Raw genomic sequence first — 18,951 nt, 5'->3', positions numbered from 1 at the left:
ACATTTCACGTAAAGGGGAGACAGACATTGAAGCAGCACCCCATGGGATGGCAAAATGCTAGCCTGCTTGTGCAGGAAACTTCTTTCTTGAGGCAAAATTGAGTATAGGACCAGGAAGCGTCCATCTAATAGGTGCGGAAACCACTTGTTTTCAGTAAGGATGAGACCAGTACTACTGAGGTCTTCAAATGAACATGACTTTTGAGTTTCAGAATGATGGGAAGTAAATTCCTATTAAGTTGCGTTTGGTCTCATGGTGTTTCACTGCAATCCTGCAGTAATTTGTGAGAGTCTAAGGTGGTTCTTTTTGTGCTGACTCAAAACCTAAAGTTCAACCCCCAGAATATTGGAGTTGCTAGAATAGACTCAGTTTTTAAAACACCCCTCCCCAAACAAGCTAGTTCTCAAGGTGGTGGACGACTTGCTCTTGAATTAAATGACAGACTTGTCAGGCACTTGAGAATTTTTTTTGGAGCCGAGAACTTTTGGAGAAGTATTTGTTGTTAATGGGGACTTTTGCACCATAAATGTAGGAAGGAACAAAAGAATGGCGGAAGTCCAAACTTTCATGGTAGTACCAATATAGTACTCTGTAAGGATCTGGTGATGTCTCTTATTTTGGTAATAATAAGTAGACCTTACTTGAAGTGGTCTTGGGCTTTCATAAGCAACTGATCGTTCTGGTTTCCCAAGCCTGATTTTTGTCCAGGGCTGGGGAAGTTTGACATCAGAATTTGGATGTGGTGAGAAAATGTCCTTTCTTTGGACTGAACAATTCCCCTTTGTAATTTCAGCAAGACTGCTCTGATACTTGGTCAGGATGCCGCTCTAGAGAGTTAGGATTATGTTACACTTCATGAAGAGATAGCACAGACTGGCTCTAGCTGTGTAGATGAGGTTCCTGGAGCTTGCATAGCTCCTGTAAGAGCTTTCTGATCTAGTGCTTGTAAACCTTCTAGCTGGAGTTCCTTCCCCTTCCACAACTGTACTTAACACTGGATTGCAGGGTATCTTTTGCCGTCAAGGGTGCTATGCCAGAATAAATTACTGATTTACATATTTCTTTTTTACAGAGGACACCTCATCCTCTCTTACACTAACTGCTGCAAGCCTAGTGATGACTCCACAGGGGCAGGTGCTTACACTGAAGAGCCCACTGGTACCAGGGCAGGTAGCAGCGGTTCCTTCCACGCTATTGCAAGCTGAATTAAAGCCTCGAGCTGTCAGTACGACCATGACAGCACAGCCAGGTATGATCATGTGAGAAAGTGTTAATCAAAGTCAGTATAATGCTGTTCACAGATGTGCACAGCCGTTTACAAAGTAGCATGTTATTTAATTTTTGCTTTAATTTTTTGGGTTTTGTTACAATTTAACTGATTGAGGTAGAACCTGACTCTGACAAGAGAGATTTGATATAATTAACTCAAAACTATCAGTTTATCAACAGGTAAGTAAAATTGGTTAAATTTTTGCTATTCCCAAATTAGAGAAACATAGGGAAGATTTCTTAATCATCTAACCAATCTATATTTCTATTTCTTACCACTTTGATATGGTATTACAGTGTAAAGTCTTGCCTAGAAGTGCGAGGCTCTTATTTTTCCAGGCTTGATTGAGTATCTGAAAGGCTCTTGTTTCCTCCTTGTCCCCCCTTCCCCTTTTCTTGGATAAGGTATTGCTTCTGTGATGATTCAGCTGCCAGGATCAACAGTTCCTGTCCAAGTAAAAGGAATCCTTACTAACTCGACTATTCCCATTACATTGTCGACTGTTGCTGGAAGCCCAGTGCCCTCAACAGTAGTATCAGCTACAGAGCCCCATTCAGGTAGGATCTTTGGGTTTTTATGGATCTTTTTGCTTGCATGCAGGGAACGTTACCCTTGCAAAAATGAAGGTAAATTTTTTTCTCACTTGGAAATAATGATGGGTATTGTCTGGGTATTCAAAGAAAATCACTATTAAATGTTTTGAACAATTTAGAGGGGCCTCTAGGGGATTATAGATGAGAGCTTTTTAACTTCCCTTCACCTCACCGAGCCTCCTTGCCCTCAGCAAAATCAGAATAAGTGGGGACTGGAATGTGTCTGTGGTGTAATGCATCCTGCTGGAGAAGCTGCAGTACAGAAAGAAGATTGTTAGTCTTTTTTCCTCTTGCATCACCATCAGAATTGTAAGAATTAGTTACCTGTATTTTGGCAGCCTGCTGAAGGAAGAAAAAGGGCAAGTGGTTCTGGGATAGTAGGTGTGGAGCTTGCCTTTTTTCTGCGGGTTGAAAGTTAAGCTATTACTGTTTTAAGGCTTCACTTGACCAAAACTCTGTAAGCAGTTTAAATTGTGAATAGCAGCTTACTTGAGGAAGACCTGAAAGTGAGCAAATTATATTTAATTGGGAATTACCTTGCAGTTAGCATGGATCCTGATGGATGCTGCTTTGTTTGGTTTTACAGAAAGCGAGGATTCATTCATGATGCCAAAGATCGTTAATGTAACATCACTGGCTGCTGAGGGAAGCATGAATCTAAACCTAAACAGAAACAAAAATGCTAATACAACAACAGCTGCAGGTGCTCAGGCTTCTGAGAAATCCTTGGTTGCAGCACCCCTTGAAAGTAGGAAGAGTGATAGTATCCTTTCGGAAGAAAAAGCCAAACCTTGTCCTGGAGACAGTGGCGGAGATGGAAGAAATACCACAGGCCCCACAAAAGTTTTCTTTGAAAATAAAGATGGCTTTCCACAGCTCCGGAACGTATCGAGTACAAAGGAACCCCTAGAGTCCTTTAGCAAAAAGCTTTGCGTTGGTGAGTTTGTAGGAAGCCAAGCCAGGAGGAAAGATGGTGATCCTGGAGGGGAAAGATTAAAATCTAAAGAATTGTCATTCCGCAAGCTGCAGATCAAAGATTCCAGGATAGAAATGGAATTGAGGAAAGTAGCATCTGCAATGGAGGAAGCAGAACTGGATGCAAGTGAGTTATTGAGCAGCATTGAGGAGAGTGATGACACTGATGAAACCCTCACCTCGCTGCTCAATGAGATTGCCTTCCTCAATCAGCAGCTGAACGATGATGCTTCAGCTATGTCAGAACTGCCCGGCACTCTAAATTCAGATTTCTCTCATGAACATGCAGAAGCCCGTCGGGGAACAGCCAGTGATCTCACTGCTGCAGATGGGTCGTCTTTCCAGTTTGGCCATTTGGGAGGCAGTTTTAAGGACCTTTCTGAAGTTCCAGAGGGTGGTGGTTCTATAAGCCCTCTCCTGTTGCACCTGGAAGATGATGACCTTACTGATGGGGACAAGAATTCTGGGGAGCCTTCATCTGAAGCAGATGTTTTAAAGATAGTAATAGGTGCTGAAATGAAAGATCCCCTTCCCAATCTGTCTGTAACCAGTGGTGGGAATGGCAAAACCGTAACAACCTTGGCAGAGACCACGAATGTGACTCCACCAGTTTTGCAGATGAAAACTAATCCAGAAGCTAGTAATGCTGACACTTTGTGGAGGCCCATGCCCAAGCTGGCACCGCTTGGCTTAAAAGTGGCAAGTCTGCCAGCGGACTCAGAAGGGCAGAGCAATAAAGTGATGCCCTTATTGGCACCTATAGTTGCAAAACTGGCACCCAGTGGGGTAAAAACTTCATTACCTGCAACTGTTCAAGAAGGACAGGATAACAAAGTGATGCCCACGTTGGCACCTGTGGTTACGAAATTGAATACGACTGGGACCTTGCCTTCAAATTCAGCAGGCAAATAAATGCATATATGTTTTTTATCAGACCGGAATGGAGATCTGGAGCAGTGTGAACCAGTGTCGGAGTTTGCCAACCTCCCTTGTCTGCAACACTCGTTTTCTGTATGGCATCAGCACTCTCTTCATCTGAGGGCAGGCCCTAAATTAAGAAATAAGTGCTATGAAACTTTAAGCATGTTGACATATTTTTACCTCACTGTTGTATTCTGGGTGTTCTCCTTCCCCTTCAAAAAATAAGGAAGATGATCTATAACCATTGCTGGGCACATGGTATCCTTCCAAAATTGGGTCCTTCACAGAAATCGTTCGTCAAAGGACTGAGAAACCTAGGCTATTGAAAGAGAATTTCCCACCCCACCTCCCCCACCCTCCCACTAGGAAGGCAGCTGTCTTGTTGGGGAAAAATCGGATTACTTGTTTTTGTACCAGGCAGATTATCTATGCAGAAATGGATTTGTTCATATTTGCTGTTTTTAATTTTTGCAAAATATGATGAATGTGCAGAAATTAGGTTGCAGTTACTCTCAAACTTGTTACCTAAAGCAGTGGAAGGGAAATCCAAGACTGTGCAGAGGGCTGAAGTAAAAAGTTTTTGTTCTTTGGTGCTAGCTAGTTCTCTGGCAGAGACTCATTTTTAGGAGCTTATACACAGAAGATTTTAATAAACATCTATAACTCTCACTACATGGGGAAGAAAATTATATTTCCCAGTGTAATTAGAAGTAGGACAGTATGTTAATTTCAATAAAACTACTAAAAAAAACCCAAACATCACTTTCGCCTCCTGCCCCTATACAAATACTCCCTCCTTTGATGCTTAGGGCATCTGGAAGGAAAAATTACAGAGTAGAAAGAAATTTGGGCACCCTAATTCTATGACTTTAAATACATTGCTGAAGTAGCTTGAGTGTTTTCCCAGTTCTTATTTTCTTTCCTCCTGTCATTCTTCAAGATGTATGTGGTGGCTAGGAATGTTAATAGAAGTGTTGCTTCATAAAAATACAGAACGCTTTCAGGACTGTTGCAGCCTAGCGTAAGTGAGCGAGGTGTATATGTGAATGTATATATGAAAATATGTGTATAGCTTTCCAAACCTTCCATTTCTTTATAAATTCAGGAAAGGTACTCAGAGGTTTCTCACTGCATTTGCACAAGCTGTGTATAGCAAAAAAAGTCAACAAAAATGCTCATTACCAGGGAAATAGGGCAGTATTGAATCACAAGATGTATTTTTTATTCTTCTCTGCCACTGCTTACTCAATAACCTGTAGATACTCTTCACTGTTCAGCTGTTGGATGTGAAGGGTCTACAGACTGTAAAGATATTTATATTTTTGTACACAATTTTTGTTTTCATAGTTTTCTTGACAAATTAAATTTTCAGCCTAGGAGAGATGATTTGTTAATGAGTGTATACACAATCTTTTCCTATCAGGTTTGTAAATGAGAGCTATGGTGCGCTTGAGGGGCTTCTTAACTGCTCCAAAAAGGTAAAAAAACGTTGCCATGAAAATGATACAGAATTTGGTGGTGCATTTTGCTTTATGTTTAGGAATGTAATCCCCCTGTCTTACTGTTCCAGCAACAGCAGCTGGGATTTCCCCCTGAAATTCCCCATCTTTGGTCATGCAGTAATGCAGGAATTTAATCTTCCCAGCGCTGAGGCTGTGCAAGTGTTGAGAGGGATGTTCTTCCACAGTTCAGGAGCGATGTTTGTGCACAGTGCAACCATAGGCCCTGTTCAGTGAGCTGCATCTTCTGGATCTGTGTCTAGGTTAGATCCACCGGGGGAAACACGTACCTTGGGTGTTTCCTTGTCTTGTTTTTATGATTGTATGTTATGCTGCAGAGGAGAGAAGCCCTTCAAGCTCGGTATGCATAAAGTTACTCCAGAGCCTACATAAAAAAGGTTCTTCACCTGGCCATTCTAAATGGTGTGTTTTAAAGCAGTTACATCTAACTCTTTATTGCCTTTTGCGTATTTACTATTTTAATATTTGATGCGAGTCCTGTATTAGTGATTTGGAAAAGAGAATATAGGTCAGCATGAGAGTCATGCAAGGTCTTACAGTTGTCACTGAATGCCTTAGAAAAGGGAATTTACAGTATGGATAAGTATTTAGACATATGTTGCTCATTATTAAAGGATTTTAATCTTATTTTAAACCAGTGAAAATCTGCAGTAACTGAATTAGTTGCAAGCGCTCCATCAGACTTAAATTTATTTACCTGGGAATCTGGTTCTGAGCATTTCTAATAGGCTGAAGTTGCTTATTTTTTTACCTATGGCAGTTTGTTTTGCCAGTCGATTTCATTCCTTCTATATGTGAAACAGCAACCAGAACTGTGCTGTGATTCCTTTCAAATTCCTAATCCCTGACCTTTCTTTCTGCACCCCGTCCTCTCGTGGTTCTGAGTGGCTAATTTTAATTACAGAATTGTGTGCTAATCGTATCTGAGTAGTTTTTAAAAGTATGTGTGCTTTGCACACTTCCATGGGACAGAGAAAGCTGTAACATGAAAACCATTCAAATATTATCTAAAATAAATGCTGTACTTCTGAAGATGTTTTGTCCATTATGAAGGTAATGGAAAATGCCTGGATGTATTTACTGTTTGGCAGTGGGCAGGAATTTTATTGCAATAAAAATATGCCGTGTAAAGATGACAGCAAAAAATTTTGGTTCCTGAACATGATTACTAAATTAACTAAGAACAGACCCCCGATTTGGCTGCAAAAAGTGGTAGTTGGTGCAGTTCCAAGAAGGATCTATGATGGGTTCTACCAGGCAACAAAGCATGTTCGAAATGCTCTTAGTTTTTTCCTTTCCTTGTTCCACCGTCTCATGTCTGCAGCTTAATATTTTGCTATGAATTTAAATGCTGACTCTCTCTTTTTCACTCTTCCCTCAAGCCCCCGTTGGTTTGGAACAAACCTTTTAAAAATTATATATGCTGTCTTTTGAGGCAATAATGCAAGAATATGACACATAATGAAAAGATTTTAGAATCGGAAGAACAAAGGAAACCCCTGCAAGGCGCACGTTCTCACTAGACCAAGAGACCTGGAAATTTTCTGTTTTTTACACATCTGTAAATAGACTGGAATGTTTTTAAGAATATAATGAAATGTCAGATTTAGCTTTTTTCCTTTTATATATTAAAATATATCTTTCCCTCTTTTCTGCTTTTGAAAAATTGATATTTTTGTAGAAATCTAACAGTACAAGACTCTTAAATAACTGTATGTGAGGGACAAAGTGTAAAACTAAAATAAACCAATCGAGGTCGACTAGAAACTGGCTTTGAAAGTTTATTATGGGGGGGGAGAGGGAGCAGAAATGACGTGGTGGTGTGCTGTTGTTGGTGACACGTGGCATTGGACCTGAGCAAGTGACACACACGTATGCTCTGAGGCAGAAGTTTTGGCAACAAAAACATCTGGTTTTTGGTTCAAGTAATCAGACAACTGGGAGGAGATTTCTCTCTTCAGTCCTGAGCAGTATGCAGGAAATAGTATTGGTTGTAAAAAGGGATTTTTGACTTGCGAAATGCAGAAAAGGTACTGAAGGGACTTTATTTTCACCAAAATGCATCTGAAGTGGGAAGCCAATGGGGTTAACATTCGATAACATAATTCGATGTAACATTCGATTCAACCCCAACAGTTGAAGATAAAAGTCCACATAACATCACTCTCCGGGCTCCCTCCCCCAACCTTAGGTTAATCCTTTGTATCTGTTTCCTTTAGAGAAGTTAGACAGCACAGCTGTCTGCACCGGAACAAGCTGGAAGATCTGTCTCCAAGTAAAGTGTTAGAGGAGATGCTTTTTTAGAAGTAATAGATAAAATGCCTGTCACCATCTATCACTTCCACATCCATTAAATGGAAGGTTAAACACTTACCCAATGGTTTTTTTGTTTGTTTGTTTGTAAAAAGTAGTAAACGTCTACAAATGAACAAGTTTGACTTACAGACCTGAGAAAAGAAAATGAAAAGAATGGTTATGCATGGAGGTAAGTGATGGACTGGAGAAGAGATGTCGCAATTTTTTTTTATTATTTTATTTTAAAGAGGAAGATCAGATCTCACAGGAGAGGATGAACAAAAATGGGCGATAGTCAGGTAATGCGTTTTTGAAAACAACTGATGAAACCTTTCAACAAGGCCTCATCCCATGACCCCTTATGTTAAGGGGTACAGTTACTTCTTGGAACGGAAAGGAAACATAAGTGTAAGGTGCATCCAGTCAGGCTTGCAATGGAAAGAAGTTGCCAACAGTCCCATGACGGTGTGTGCTGAGGACCTGTGTTTTCCAGTATATACGTTGTGTTCTTGGAAACACAGATGATGGTACAAAAAAGCTCAGTTGACCACTTGACTATGAAAAGTTAGAGGAAGCCTTTGCAATAACTGATTTAAAGCCAGATTTGAGTCTACAAGTGCAACCTGAAAATGTGCAGAGGAGTAGTTTGTCCGTAATTAGCAATGAAGGGAATGAAATTAATTGCTGTCGTTTAGGATCCTGTTAGTGGAAGAATTATGGCGCTCTCTGTGAGCAGTTAAGCTCTATGCGTCATCTGTTTGCCCTTGTAACTGCTGATACAGACCAAGAAGGTGTTTTTGTGCCACTGTGTACTTGGTTGTTGCTGTGCATTTGGAATTTTGTGTCTTTTGTTGTCTGTCTTGGGTCTCTTGGGAGTTGGAGGCTCGTCACAGCTCTTGTGTAGGCCCCCCCTCTTAACACAATTCTACCCCTCAAAAGATTTGGAGTCTCCACTTGTCTGAGAGTCTTTTCTGATGAAGAGGAAAGGCCATAGTCTGTCCTTCTCATCAGCCACCCACCTGGACCTCGCAGGCTGCCAGCACCAACAGCCTGTGCAGCATTTCAGGCAACTGGAAATCTCTTTGCCCCAGGTTTGCAGCCGCACAGCCTCCAGCATGCTCATCAGCACAAGCATGTCCCCGCTCCAGCGAGGCCTCCAGCACCCATGGTTACGTCTGTCAGTGATCCACTTACGCATCCACCCCGCCAGCCTGGAGTGTCCGACCCGCATTAGTGCGTACGTGAATATGCCCCTGCCCTCCCCTGGTCCGGCGAGGTTGCTCTCTAACAGCCCCTTGCTGGCAGCAAGATTCCTGGGATAGAGAGCACAAGGAAAGGAAAACCTCTCCTTGCTTGAACAGCGTTCAGTTACCTGCTTCGTCGTGCTCTCATGAGGGTTCCCTCATTTTTGTAGGACTGCCTGTGTGCAGGACTGGGTCCTTGAGGTTACAGCTGTTGGCCCTGGGTCTCCTCCGGTGAAAGGCAGATGCTGGAAATCAGAGAATGGTTTAGGTTGGAAGGGACCTTAAAGATCATCTAGTTCCAGGGCTAGGAACATCTCCCAGTAGAGCAGGGCTTAAACCCCATCCAACCTGGTCTCAAACACTTCCAGGGATGGGGCATCCACAACTTATCTGAGCAACCCGTTCCAGTGCCTCATCATCCTCAGAGTGAAAAAATTCTTCCTGATATCTAATCTAAATCTCCCCTCTTCCAGTTTGAAGCCACTACCCCTCATCCTATCACTATATGTCCTCGTAAAAAGTCCCTCCCCATCTTTTCCTGTAAGCCTCCTTCAGGTACTGGAAGGCTGCTATAAGGTCTCCCCTGAGCCTTCTCTTCTCCAGGCTGAACCCTAGCTCTCTCAGCCTGTCTTCACGGAAGTGCTCCAGCCCTCGGATCATCTGACAAAGTCAAAGCTGCGGGACGTGAACCCGGCGGTGACTTTCTAACAAAGCTGTCTTTGCAGCCTTCGCTCCTTGGCTCTCGGTGTGAGGGCAGCAGCCTCAGGATCCCCACCTGTGTGACATGGGGACATGAAGGGGGGGGTGTATCAACACCACCCTGGCTGAAGGGGGGGTCAAGTGAGAGCAGCCGTGCCTGTCTGGCCACAGTCGCAGGTGATGTGGGTGTAAGGGGGAGGGCTGCGGTCCTGCAGGAGCAGGGCTTCCTCCCCTGTGCCAGGCTGCTGGGAGCAGGAGGAGACAGGCTTTTCTGGGTGGTTTTTGAGTTCCTTTGCTCTCTGGTCGGTGGCAGGGCTGGGGGCTGCCCCGCAGGGCTCCCACCGGCGGTGGGGCGCCTGTAGTTCCCCCGTCTGACACGCCGGGGTGCCCCTCGCCAGCGCTGCGCCCATGGGCTCAAACCAGGCAATTAAACAGCAGCTAAAAAAAAGATACACAAACATAAGCCATGTGCCATTTTCAGTGGCTTATATTTTGGTTAACTCCTTGGACAACAGCTGTATGAAACGACTTGCCTGGCCCCTCAGCTCTTCCCAAGCCGCTCCTCTGGCCAAAACCAGGGCTTGAGGGCCTGCTGGGCAGGGACGGGTCTGCGGCCATGAAGGGGCACCCATGAGGTGGGTGGCTCTGCCCCCGTCTCTCCGTGTGCGGGGCTGGGGGGCACAAAGCCCCGGGCGAGGTCTACAGCCTGGCGTGGGTCCGCACAGCTCACATTAGCAACGGGCTCCGATTGCAGCTGAGGCTCCCAAGCCCTGCGAGGGTATCAAATATTTCACACCACTGAGGTGCCAAAGGACCTGGAAAATGGACTTTGGATCCCTGGACTTTGGGATCCGGTCATCTGTGATTGCTGTTAGGTGGGGGAAAAAAAAAGCAAAATAACCTTTGTTATCACCAATCAGCTTAAAAAAGAGGGGGCAGAGTTTGTCTTTTAAACTGTGCTGGTTCCAGTCTACATAAAAAGCTAAATGGGAGGGTGAATGTATGACAAAACCTCGCTGGTTTCTGGAAAAGCGCAATGTGTTTTCAGCCCACGGGGACTGGCCGACTCTGCTGACCCCCGCCCTTCCCCTGGACCTTCTGCAGCGTGAAAATACGATCAAGACTTGTTTAGTTTGTAGCTACGTGATTGTTCTCATTAACAAGAGGCCCATTGGCAGGACAGTAACAGCTCTACAGGTGTTTTTACTGGGAACAGCTGTTGCAGCAGCACGTGCCGCTGCAGCCTCCTGTTGAAGACCTGGCCGGGGTTTCGCAGAGCAGTAAGAGGAGAAGGGTGGGTCTGTGATGGAGGTGACGGGGTGGTTTGGCAGAAGAAACTGGGGAAGCTGACACCAGCTCTTGCACCACCTGTCCCTCACTGCCCCTGCAGTGCTCTGTGTGCCAGGCTCCCTCGTAGCAGTTGCACAAGCTGCTCCTGGCCCAAGGGGCAGGTGCTCCTCATCCTCCCCTTCGTCCACCAGTCCTTCTGCCTGCTTGGGCCTGGACCTCTGAGTCCCCATCCTCTGCATAAAGAAAAGGGGCTCAAACCCGGCTGCTTCCCACATTCCACCCTGGCCTGCCATGATACACACCCAGCAGCGCCTCAAAGCCCAGGCCCGTGGCTACACTGGCCTTCTGGCTCAAAGTCAACTGCTGAGCACATGTTGGGTTTTCTCTTCCGAGAGCGAGACTGGGGCAGCCTCCCAGTGTGAGCGCGCTGCAGCAGAGCCCTGATGGTCCCTGAGAGTGGAGCTCCAGTCAGCCAGTAAGTTGCAAACGGCAGATCTGCAGCACCAGCCTCCTACCTCTTCCGGTAGGTATATCCATATCCAGTAGGTAGGTATACCTATATCCAGCAATATCTTGGTTTCCTTCAGGTGCCGCCTATCGTGCCTTATCCTGCAACCAGCAAGGGCACATCGCGCACCCCTCCGGTTGTGTCTGTGCCGTCAGAGCTCGGCTGGGCGGCAGTATTGGGGGTGAGCCCTCTGCTCCCCTCTGCTTCCCTACTGCTCGCCCTGCCCTCCGCATGACTGAGGGCTTGCCCGTTGTGCTCTTTTATTCACACAACATCTTCCACCCTGAGGTGGCCTAAAACAACAATAAAATGATTGAAGGGATCCTGGAATTCCTTGCTGAGTTGCTTTTCTCCTGAAGGAAAAACCCAACGGTGACCAGGTGTCTGGTTTCTTTCGGCATCGAATGAAGCCCAGAGCTGTTTGGGTAAACAGCAGCTAAAAATGCCTCTTCCCGTGGGAGCTGCTTGTTGCTCGGTGTGGATGAAGCTGGGTCATCCCAGCCACGAGCCCTTGGCCCTTTCCTCAGGGGACACGGCTCTCGGTTAGACAGCTCTGCCTCTCCCTGCCTAAGCCTGAGGCTCTGGCGGCGCTGAGCTTTGAAAATGTCTTAGCTAACGTTATGCCTTATTTCTGAGATGGGCTGGAGCTGGACTTTACTGCAAAACAACGTTATGCAGCTGGAGTAAAACATAATTCGATAAACCATTAGTGTCCCTTTGGGGCCTGGCCGGAGCCACATTTTGTATGCTCAGCCTCGTAAAGGCAGCAGGGCCCGGACAAGGTCCCTCCCGCCCGGGCAGCCCCATGCTGGAGCAAGATGCTGGGAGGGGTGGGAGCTGGTGGTGTCCCTCAGATGCAGGGTGAGGGACAGCTGCTGGCTTGGCTGGGCTTTGCTGGGTTTGGGGCGTTCAGGAGATGGTGGTGGGGCCCGCTGATGGCCGGTAGCCCCTCTCTGAGGGCCTGGGACAGGTTATGGGGCTGGCTAAATCTGGACAGGCCATGCTTCAGCAAAGTTCCAACATACGTGAATGTTTCTATGTACGAGACGGGTAACACAGCAGATAGATAGGATCTTCCTGCTCTGTTTATCTTGATGCTTTTCTTTTTAATGATGTAGATCTTACGTGATCATGTTACAACTTGCGTTAAGGTGACTCGCTGCAAAAGCAGGACAGAAAAAGAAGGTACCTGTGAAGATTTTGCAGCAGTAATGATTAACTCCTGCTCCTCAACCAGCGCTCTCAATGACTCTTTGGTTTTAAAAAATGGCTCAACCAGACTTTCAGCTCTGTGAAGGTTTAAATTTGCTTTCTCAGCTTTTGGATGTCCACGGCAAAAAAAGACAAAAGTCTTCCTGCAGAATTTCACCCCACAAATGTTTTGTGGCTCTGACATATGGGGCAATCAACTTGAACCAGGAGGCTTAGTCTCCAGGAAGAAATTTTAATAAACGGCTCCCACCAGGCGAACTGAACTGATGGCAGCCACAGTGGGAATTGTTTACTACCGTGCTCCAGCGTAGACAAGGCCTCATTGTCTGGCTTTGACGGGGAAAATGTCCAGTTTCGCAAACTTTGCTGAGCAAGGGAGAAAATAATTATATTGCAGATCAGCTTACAAGGGGCACATTCATGTTTGAAAGAAAACTTGATTTTCATAGGGTGAGGAAGAGAGGCATAACTGCCAAAGGGAAAAGCCAGTGGCTTCAGTGACCTACTAAAATTGCCTCAAGTCAGAAGTTATTCCTGGCTGAAGGTGGGTCCCAGGGGGCCGGATCCTTGGCTGTGGCTGGGAGGCAGGCATGCGGGAAACCAAGCGCTCCTCCGCCTCCGGAGCTACTCCATGGGCAGCCGGCACCCGTGTCCGAGGTGGGCAGGGCAGACAGCAGAGCACTCACCGTGGTGGGACAGAGAGCCACCGCTGCTGCGGCGTCGCACTCGAACCCCAACGCCCTCCCGTCTCCGAGCTCCCCAACGGGGGTTTGCCGGGGCAGAAGCTGTGGCATCAGGCTCACGTGTCCCAGTCCTCTGCCTGCCTACCCAGGAGCCCATGGGCGCTTCGGAGCCGGTCAGCACAGGGCTCCTCATGAAGCCGCGCAGGTGGTGGGCTCCCCGGCGCCGCTCACCAGGTGGGTGACCTCATGCCTCTGCCTAGAATTTGCCTGTTTTCAACTCCCAGTTGCCACAGTTGTGATTTCATTTGCAGTATTTGAGCAAGGGATTGGCAGCGTTTTGCTTCGTGTGTTTTTATTTAGGAGGACAACAGGGCGAATATTGAAGGAGTATGTTTTACAGAGCCGGGATGAGCCACACGCAGCTGGCCTGAGCTGCTGACTGGCTGCCTTCCCCCTGGTGCTGGGAGTATTAGTTGAAGCCATTTTGGTTGTCTCCCCAAGGGGGAGGATGTAATTATCTTCTCTTTGCAAGATTGCATGTAATTTTCTCCCCTCTATCTTAAAACTGAAACAGAAGCAGAAATGAACTGTGTAACACGCTGATAACCTATTAATTCTTTCATCAAACTGAAAGCAAAGCTCAAATGAGTTTAGTGCTATAAACCTCTCTGGTTTTTTGTGAACATTTCTCTCAAGGAAGCATGTACTCTCCTCTTTGCAGGAAGCTGCGATACCAGCAGAAACCCAGTTTGTTGTCATGGCAATGTCAGTAGTTGCCTTATCTGTATGCCAAATCGTAGGCACTTGTAGGATCAGGAAAATTCAGGTGGGGAGGGACCTCTGGAGATCTGTAGTCCAGCCTCCTCCTCAGGGCAGGGTCAGCCGTGAGATCAAACCTGGTTGCTCAGGGCTTTCTCCAGCCAGGACTTTAAAACCTCAAGGGATGGAGATGGCACTGTCTCCCTGGGCAACATTTCCAGGCTGTTGCTACCAGCCTTCCTAATTCCAGTCATTCTGGGAATAACATTTTGGGTTTGCTGTGTCTTTGACATTTATTCACTGTGCTCTCTGTTTTTCATCACCTTGAGTCTATCCAGAAGAGGAATTTCCCTTCCACTTCAATTTCTTTCTCTGTCTGCAGGGTTGTTACACCTCGCTTCATTGCTCACGAACGTACTAGCGCAGGCCACACCGCTATCTTGCATTCTCTTATCTGCTGAGGTTTTTGATGCCATCCTTATCACCATGACATCTGAAGAGTTTCTCCCGTGAACTTAAGATGTGGCTATACTTTTATATTTCCCTCTTTTTCGGTCAGTCATCTTGCCAGATGACTAATTGGTTGTGCTTTCTTGTATTTGACATTTGTTTTCTGCCCACATTGGCACTGCTTTAGGAAAGCATCCCTAGTCAGAACAATATTTGCACACTAGCAATGGGAACAAATGCATCCATACGTACAAGTTAAATGTGCATTTGACTGCTCTTCAGACAGGCGTACAAGCATGCAAATGTTGCCATTAATCCCAGTCCTTCCTGTTTGTTGTCACCTCTATAAAGTGCATTGTCCGAAAGAGAGAGCCATGTGTGTTTGTGCGTGTCCTTGTCCTGAAGGGCACCCACTTGCCAACTCTCTTTTGACGGGATTGTTTCATGAGTTTTGTGTTTCACTCTTCTTCTGCTTGTATCGTATTTGGTATGCCATGTCCTGAGGGCAACTGCTGTTCAAGGTTTGTCCTGTTTAATTGAATTATGGTTGCCATGGGTAGTGGAAAGGTCAAATTTCATTCTGCATGGTGAATTCTGCAAGCCAAGGTAAGTTGCAGAGGAAGGGGGAAACCTGCTCTCTCTGTCAAGGAGCCAGGGGTTGAACTGATGGGGATTTTGAAAGGCATTTATGGTAATTTGTTGCCCTGCTTCCCAAGGAAATGCAGATGGATTTGGGTACCAAATTTAGGCTTATTGTAAAACTCCATATTCACAGCCAAGTGCCACAGCTCTTTTTGTGCCTGTCTCCATGCCATCTCTCTGCTTTCTCCTCTGTCTCCTCCGGGACAGAGTCGTGCTTCATCTCAGCCAGTCTCTCTAGAGAACCAAGCACAAGTGATGGGACTGACATAACCTGCGTACTTGTAGGGCTGGGCAGTGTACCTGCAATGGGTCTGGAAAAACACAAATAGGTGCGGTGCCAGCATTTCTGGTATTTGGTTTCCAAACAGCATGAAATGTTGTTTGCACTTCAGCCCCTGTGCCTCATTTCAGCATCTCTGAGGCGAGAGGATGGAGCTTGGCACTCAGGGATGCCACAGTGCTAAGCCCTCCCCTACAGGCCCTGTAACAACCCCTGGGGACCTCTGTAGTGACCTCCATACTGACCTCCGTACTGGCCCGACATACTGACCTCCATACTGACCCAACGTACAGACCCCAACGCAGCTCTGCCTGCAGGAGGGGGACACAGATGTGGGCATCCCAGTGGGAAGCAGCAGAACATCTCTGCAGGAGGGTCTGGGACACAGCAGGAAGTTTTGGAAGGAAAAAACCCTCTTGCGAGTTTTGTTTTGATGTTTGCTTTTTGTTTTTAAGGATGCAAAAGGCAAAGAGCAGATCAAGTAAAGGGAATGTTTGTGAGATGTCACCCTCCAAGCAGGACTTCGTGAGAACAGATGGGGAAACTGAGGCAAAAGGCAGTGCTTGAAACCTCGCCAGCTGAGTGTTGCTCAACAACATGTGAGAACAAGAGAGAGAGATGACTTGTGTGCTCCATTGCATTTGGTTTTCCAACATTCATACTTGAGCCCTGCTGGGGAAGGCAGGGTTGTGACATGTGAGGAAATTTAGAACATCAATGCGCTCGGTGTGATTGTGGAAGACATTGCGAGCAGCTGTGAAAACTGATATAAATGGGTGAATTTCATGGCTTGCAATATAACACTTTGACATCACTTGTCATGAGAGGGCTTGCTTGCTCACAGTTTTGCTGTAGTTCTCTAATTTTGCTAACAGTAGTAATAACAAAAGGCATCTGTGGATGCCAGACGGCCATACAACACATTCGAGCTGTAAGATCTGTCATGTTGTCTTCTCAGAGCAAGACCCAAAGCTGTCTGGGTTCTGGTTTACACCGTCAGCTTGCTGAGGATCACCGAGAGCAAGACGAACTCCAGCCACGGCACTGTCTGCTTTGGGCTTGCAGAAGATATATGTGCTACATTGTTCTCCTTAATTACTGCTCTCTGGAAACATAAGGCATGGGATGGAGGAGAATGAAACAAACAGGCTTATTTAGGTCAATTACAGAAGTACGGGCTAATTGCGAACAAAGTGGTAAAACAGGAGCAGAAGGGGCTCAGAGGAAAACAATGTCAACAGTGACCTACATACTCCCGGCGAGGGAGGGGGCGGTTAGACAGCAGGCGGTGGGGAAGGCATAGCTCAGCACGAGAGGGGTTTGCATGCTTCTCTCCTTTCAGGTCCCTGGGCCAGGGCCAGCCTGCGCGCTGAGTGCCATCCCTGCAGTCTGCACAGAGCTGGCCTAAACAGGTAACAACATCTAGGGAGACATCACCCAAGTGATGCAGAGGCATCTTTCCCACGTGACGTGTTGTCCCACAGGAAGCTGCAAGACCTCTTCCCCGAGCCTCAGGGCAGACCCGGAAAATAATAGCCCCCTGCTTTCAACGCAGAACAGCTCTGGAGTGAAAACGCTGTAATTTGTGCACTCTTGCTTATGCTGCCAGGAAGGACAGTAAGTTGCTTAGACACGTGCTGGAAAACATATCTCATGATCCCTCTCTCTGTCTGTAATGGTAAGGAGCTCTTTCTAACCTAACGCAACATAACCTAACCCAATATAACATAACCCAACATAATCCAACCCAACCTTTCTACGGGAAACAGGCCCTTGGGTGATCTTAGAGCAGTAAGGCAGCAGCTTTCAACCTCTGCCCAGTGAGCCCTTGAGTACTTTTAAGATGTTTGTGAAAGGTAGCTGTTCTCAACTACCTTTTACAATCCCCCTAAACGCACCACCAACAGGCCGAAGCGTGTAGGTGTCCACACCTCCACTCACTGCCAAATGTTTATGGGTCCAAAACTGGGAAAGGTAAAAAGTGACTGCTCTAAGGGAAACCTTTATCATTCCTTGTAGAGTTCAATGATAAGTTCATCCTGTGCTTCATATTTCCAAAAAGCAGTAATCAAGGAGAACAATGGAACACAAATAACTCTTACAAAAGGGAACAAGGATTTGGCATCCCTTATTTAAGTACCAGCTCAGTCAAATGCTTTCCTATCATGTGATTTTCAGCTCTGGACTCTCCCTCCTTGCAAGTAGGGACCTCTGTATCCAAGATCCTATCTCTGTGTGCCTGCCAGCCCTGGCACGTGGCCAGTCAACGAGAGACAGCCCTCTCCTATCTGCACGCTGCTGTTCTTGTTCTACCCACGTCTAAGGTCCCAGCTAACTACTCTTTAAAACAGACGGAGTTCATGCAAGACTGTAGTTCCACTGTGGGCTTTTGAGACTGTCAAACCATTTGGTTCTGTGGGTAAATCGGACCAGACTCCTATCTAAGCTTAAAGAAAACCCTGCGGATTAGCCTGGATAACATGTCATGGCTTATCTGACCAGCCAAAGCCGTGATGGTGGGGAGTTCACAGGACCCAGCCAGTGTCTGGGTCAAGTTTTGCCTCAGTACTTGCTGTACATCCTCTCTAATAGCCTCCATGTAGACAGCAGGAAGCACAACACGTTTACATTCAGCAGCTATGGCGTGGTATTCTATTCCCCTGCCACTGAAAAATGAACAACACAGGCAGGTCCTGCTTCTGGCAAAAATTTAATAGGGTTGTAACATAATTTACCTCCCTTCACAAGCTGGCTACCACACGTATGTATGGGCCAGGCCACAGCTAGTGGGCGTAAATGTTCACATACAGCGCTGTACTAGCCAAAAAGCTGGAACAGAAGTAGCGGGGGCTGCGGCACTGCCCTTGGGGAGCCGCTGGCCCCCACAGTGCCCTGGCAGGCTTGTCCACCCCTGTGGCATCCAAGCGCTGACGAGGCTCTCGTGAGGATGGTTCAAAGCATGTGCTGCCCGAGGTGGCTGCGGGAAGTCCTGCAGCCATTCCTCCAGGCTTAAATCATCCGGCCCGGATTTTTTTTTAATCAATCACATCTACCTCCTCACAGCAAGCTTGGAAGCGTACCTCACTGCACACCGGATGCGCACATGCCTCGGGCACCAGGTGAGTCAGAATGTGGCCTCGGTTTGACAGATGAATGGACACATGTACGCACTTCGCTAATAACGTTAAAAATAGTTTTAAATGAGGGCATGGATTTTGTTGATCCCTTGAAATACAGGAGTGAGACATAAGTGGACTAGTTCACCTATTATAATAGCAGAGCCAAAATTTAAATTAATTTGTAATATTTTCCTTCACTTTAGGGCACATTCTTCTAATTCAGCAAAAAAAATATCAACGTAGCTGTGCTTGGGATTTCCAAGTACATCTGTGCACCTTTTGTCTTATTACAGAAATTATCCATCCTTGGTGGATACAAGCCTTTTCTAAGCAGCATCTTCCTATCTTCAGTTGGGCTTTCTATACTACACATTTTGTTCATATTCCCCATGGTTTCTCTTTATCAGCACAATTTCCTGGCAGCCAGCTGAATGGCATTCATGCATGTATATTTTTCTTTTTTTAAAGCTCAGCTGGGATCTGTGATATA

General features: G+C 46.3%; 1 protein-coding gene across 11 annotated transcripts in view; it reads left to right on the top strand.

Moving 5' to 3' along the window:
- MGA (MAX dimerization protein MGA) overlaps positions 1–7,047 on the top strand; it is a 64,638-nt gene extending 57,591 nt beyond the window's left edge. For all 11 annotated transcript variants that reach the window (XM_054197573.1, XM_054197572.1, XM_054197582.1 and 8 more), the window contains 3 exons: positions 1,074–1,250; positions 1,676–1,828; positions 2,451–7,047. In XM_054197573.1, the coding sequence (XP_054053548.1) occupies positions 1,074–1,250; positions 1,676–1,828; positions 2,451–3,751 (1,631 nt within the window). In that variant the 3' untranslated portion in view covers positions 3,752–7,047. The remainder of the gene's footprint in view (positions 1–1,073; positions 1,251–1,675; positions 1,829–2,450) is intronic.
- The last annotated feature ends 11,904 nt before the right edge of the window (positions 7,048–18,951 follow it).

The sequence above is a fragment of the Rissa tridactyla genome, chromosome 4, assembly GCF_028500815.1.
Source record: "Rissa tridactyla isolate bRisTri1 chromosome 4, bRisTri1.patW.cur.20221130, whole genome shotgun sequence".
In the NCBI taxonomy this organism is placed as follows: domain Eukaryota; kingdom Metazoa; phylum Chordata; class Aves; order Charadriiformes; family Laridae; genus Rissa; species Rissa tridactyla.
Note: the sequence above shows the minus strand (reverse complement) of the source record. Positions and strands in the feature narration are given on the sequence as shown.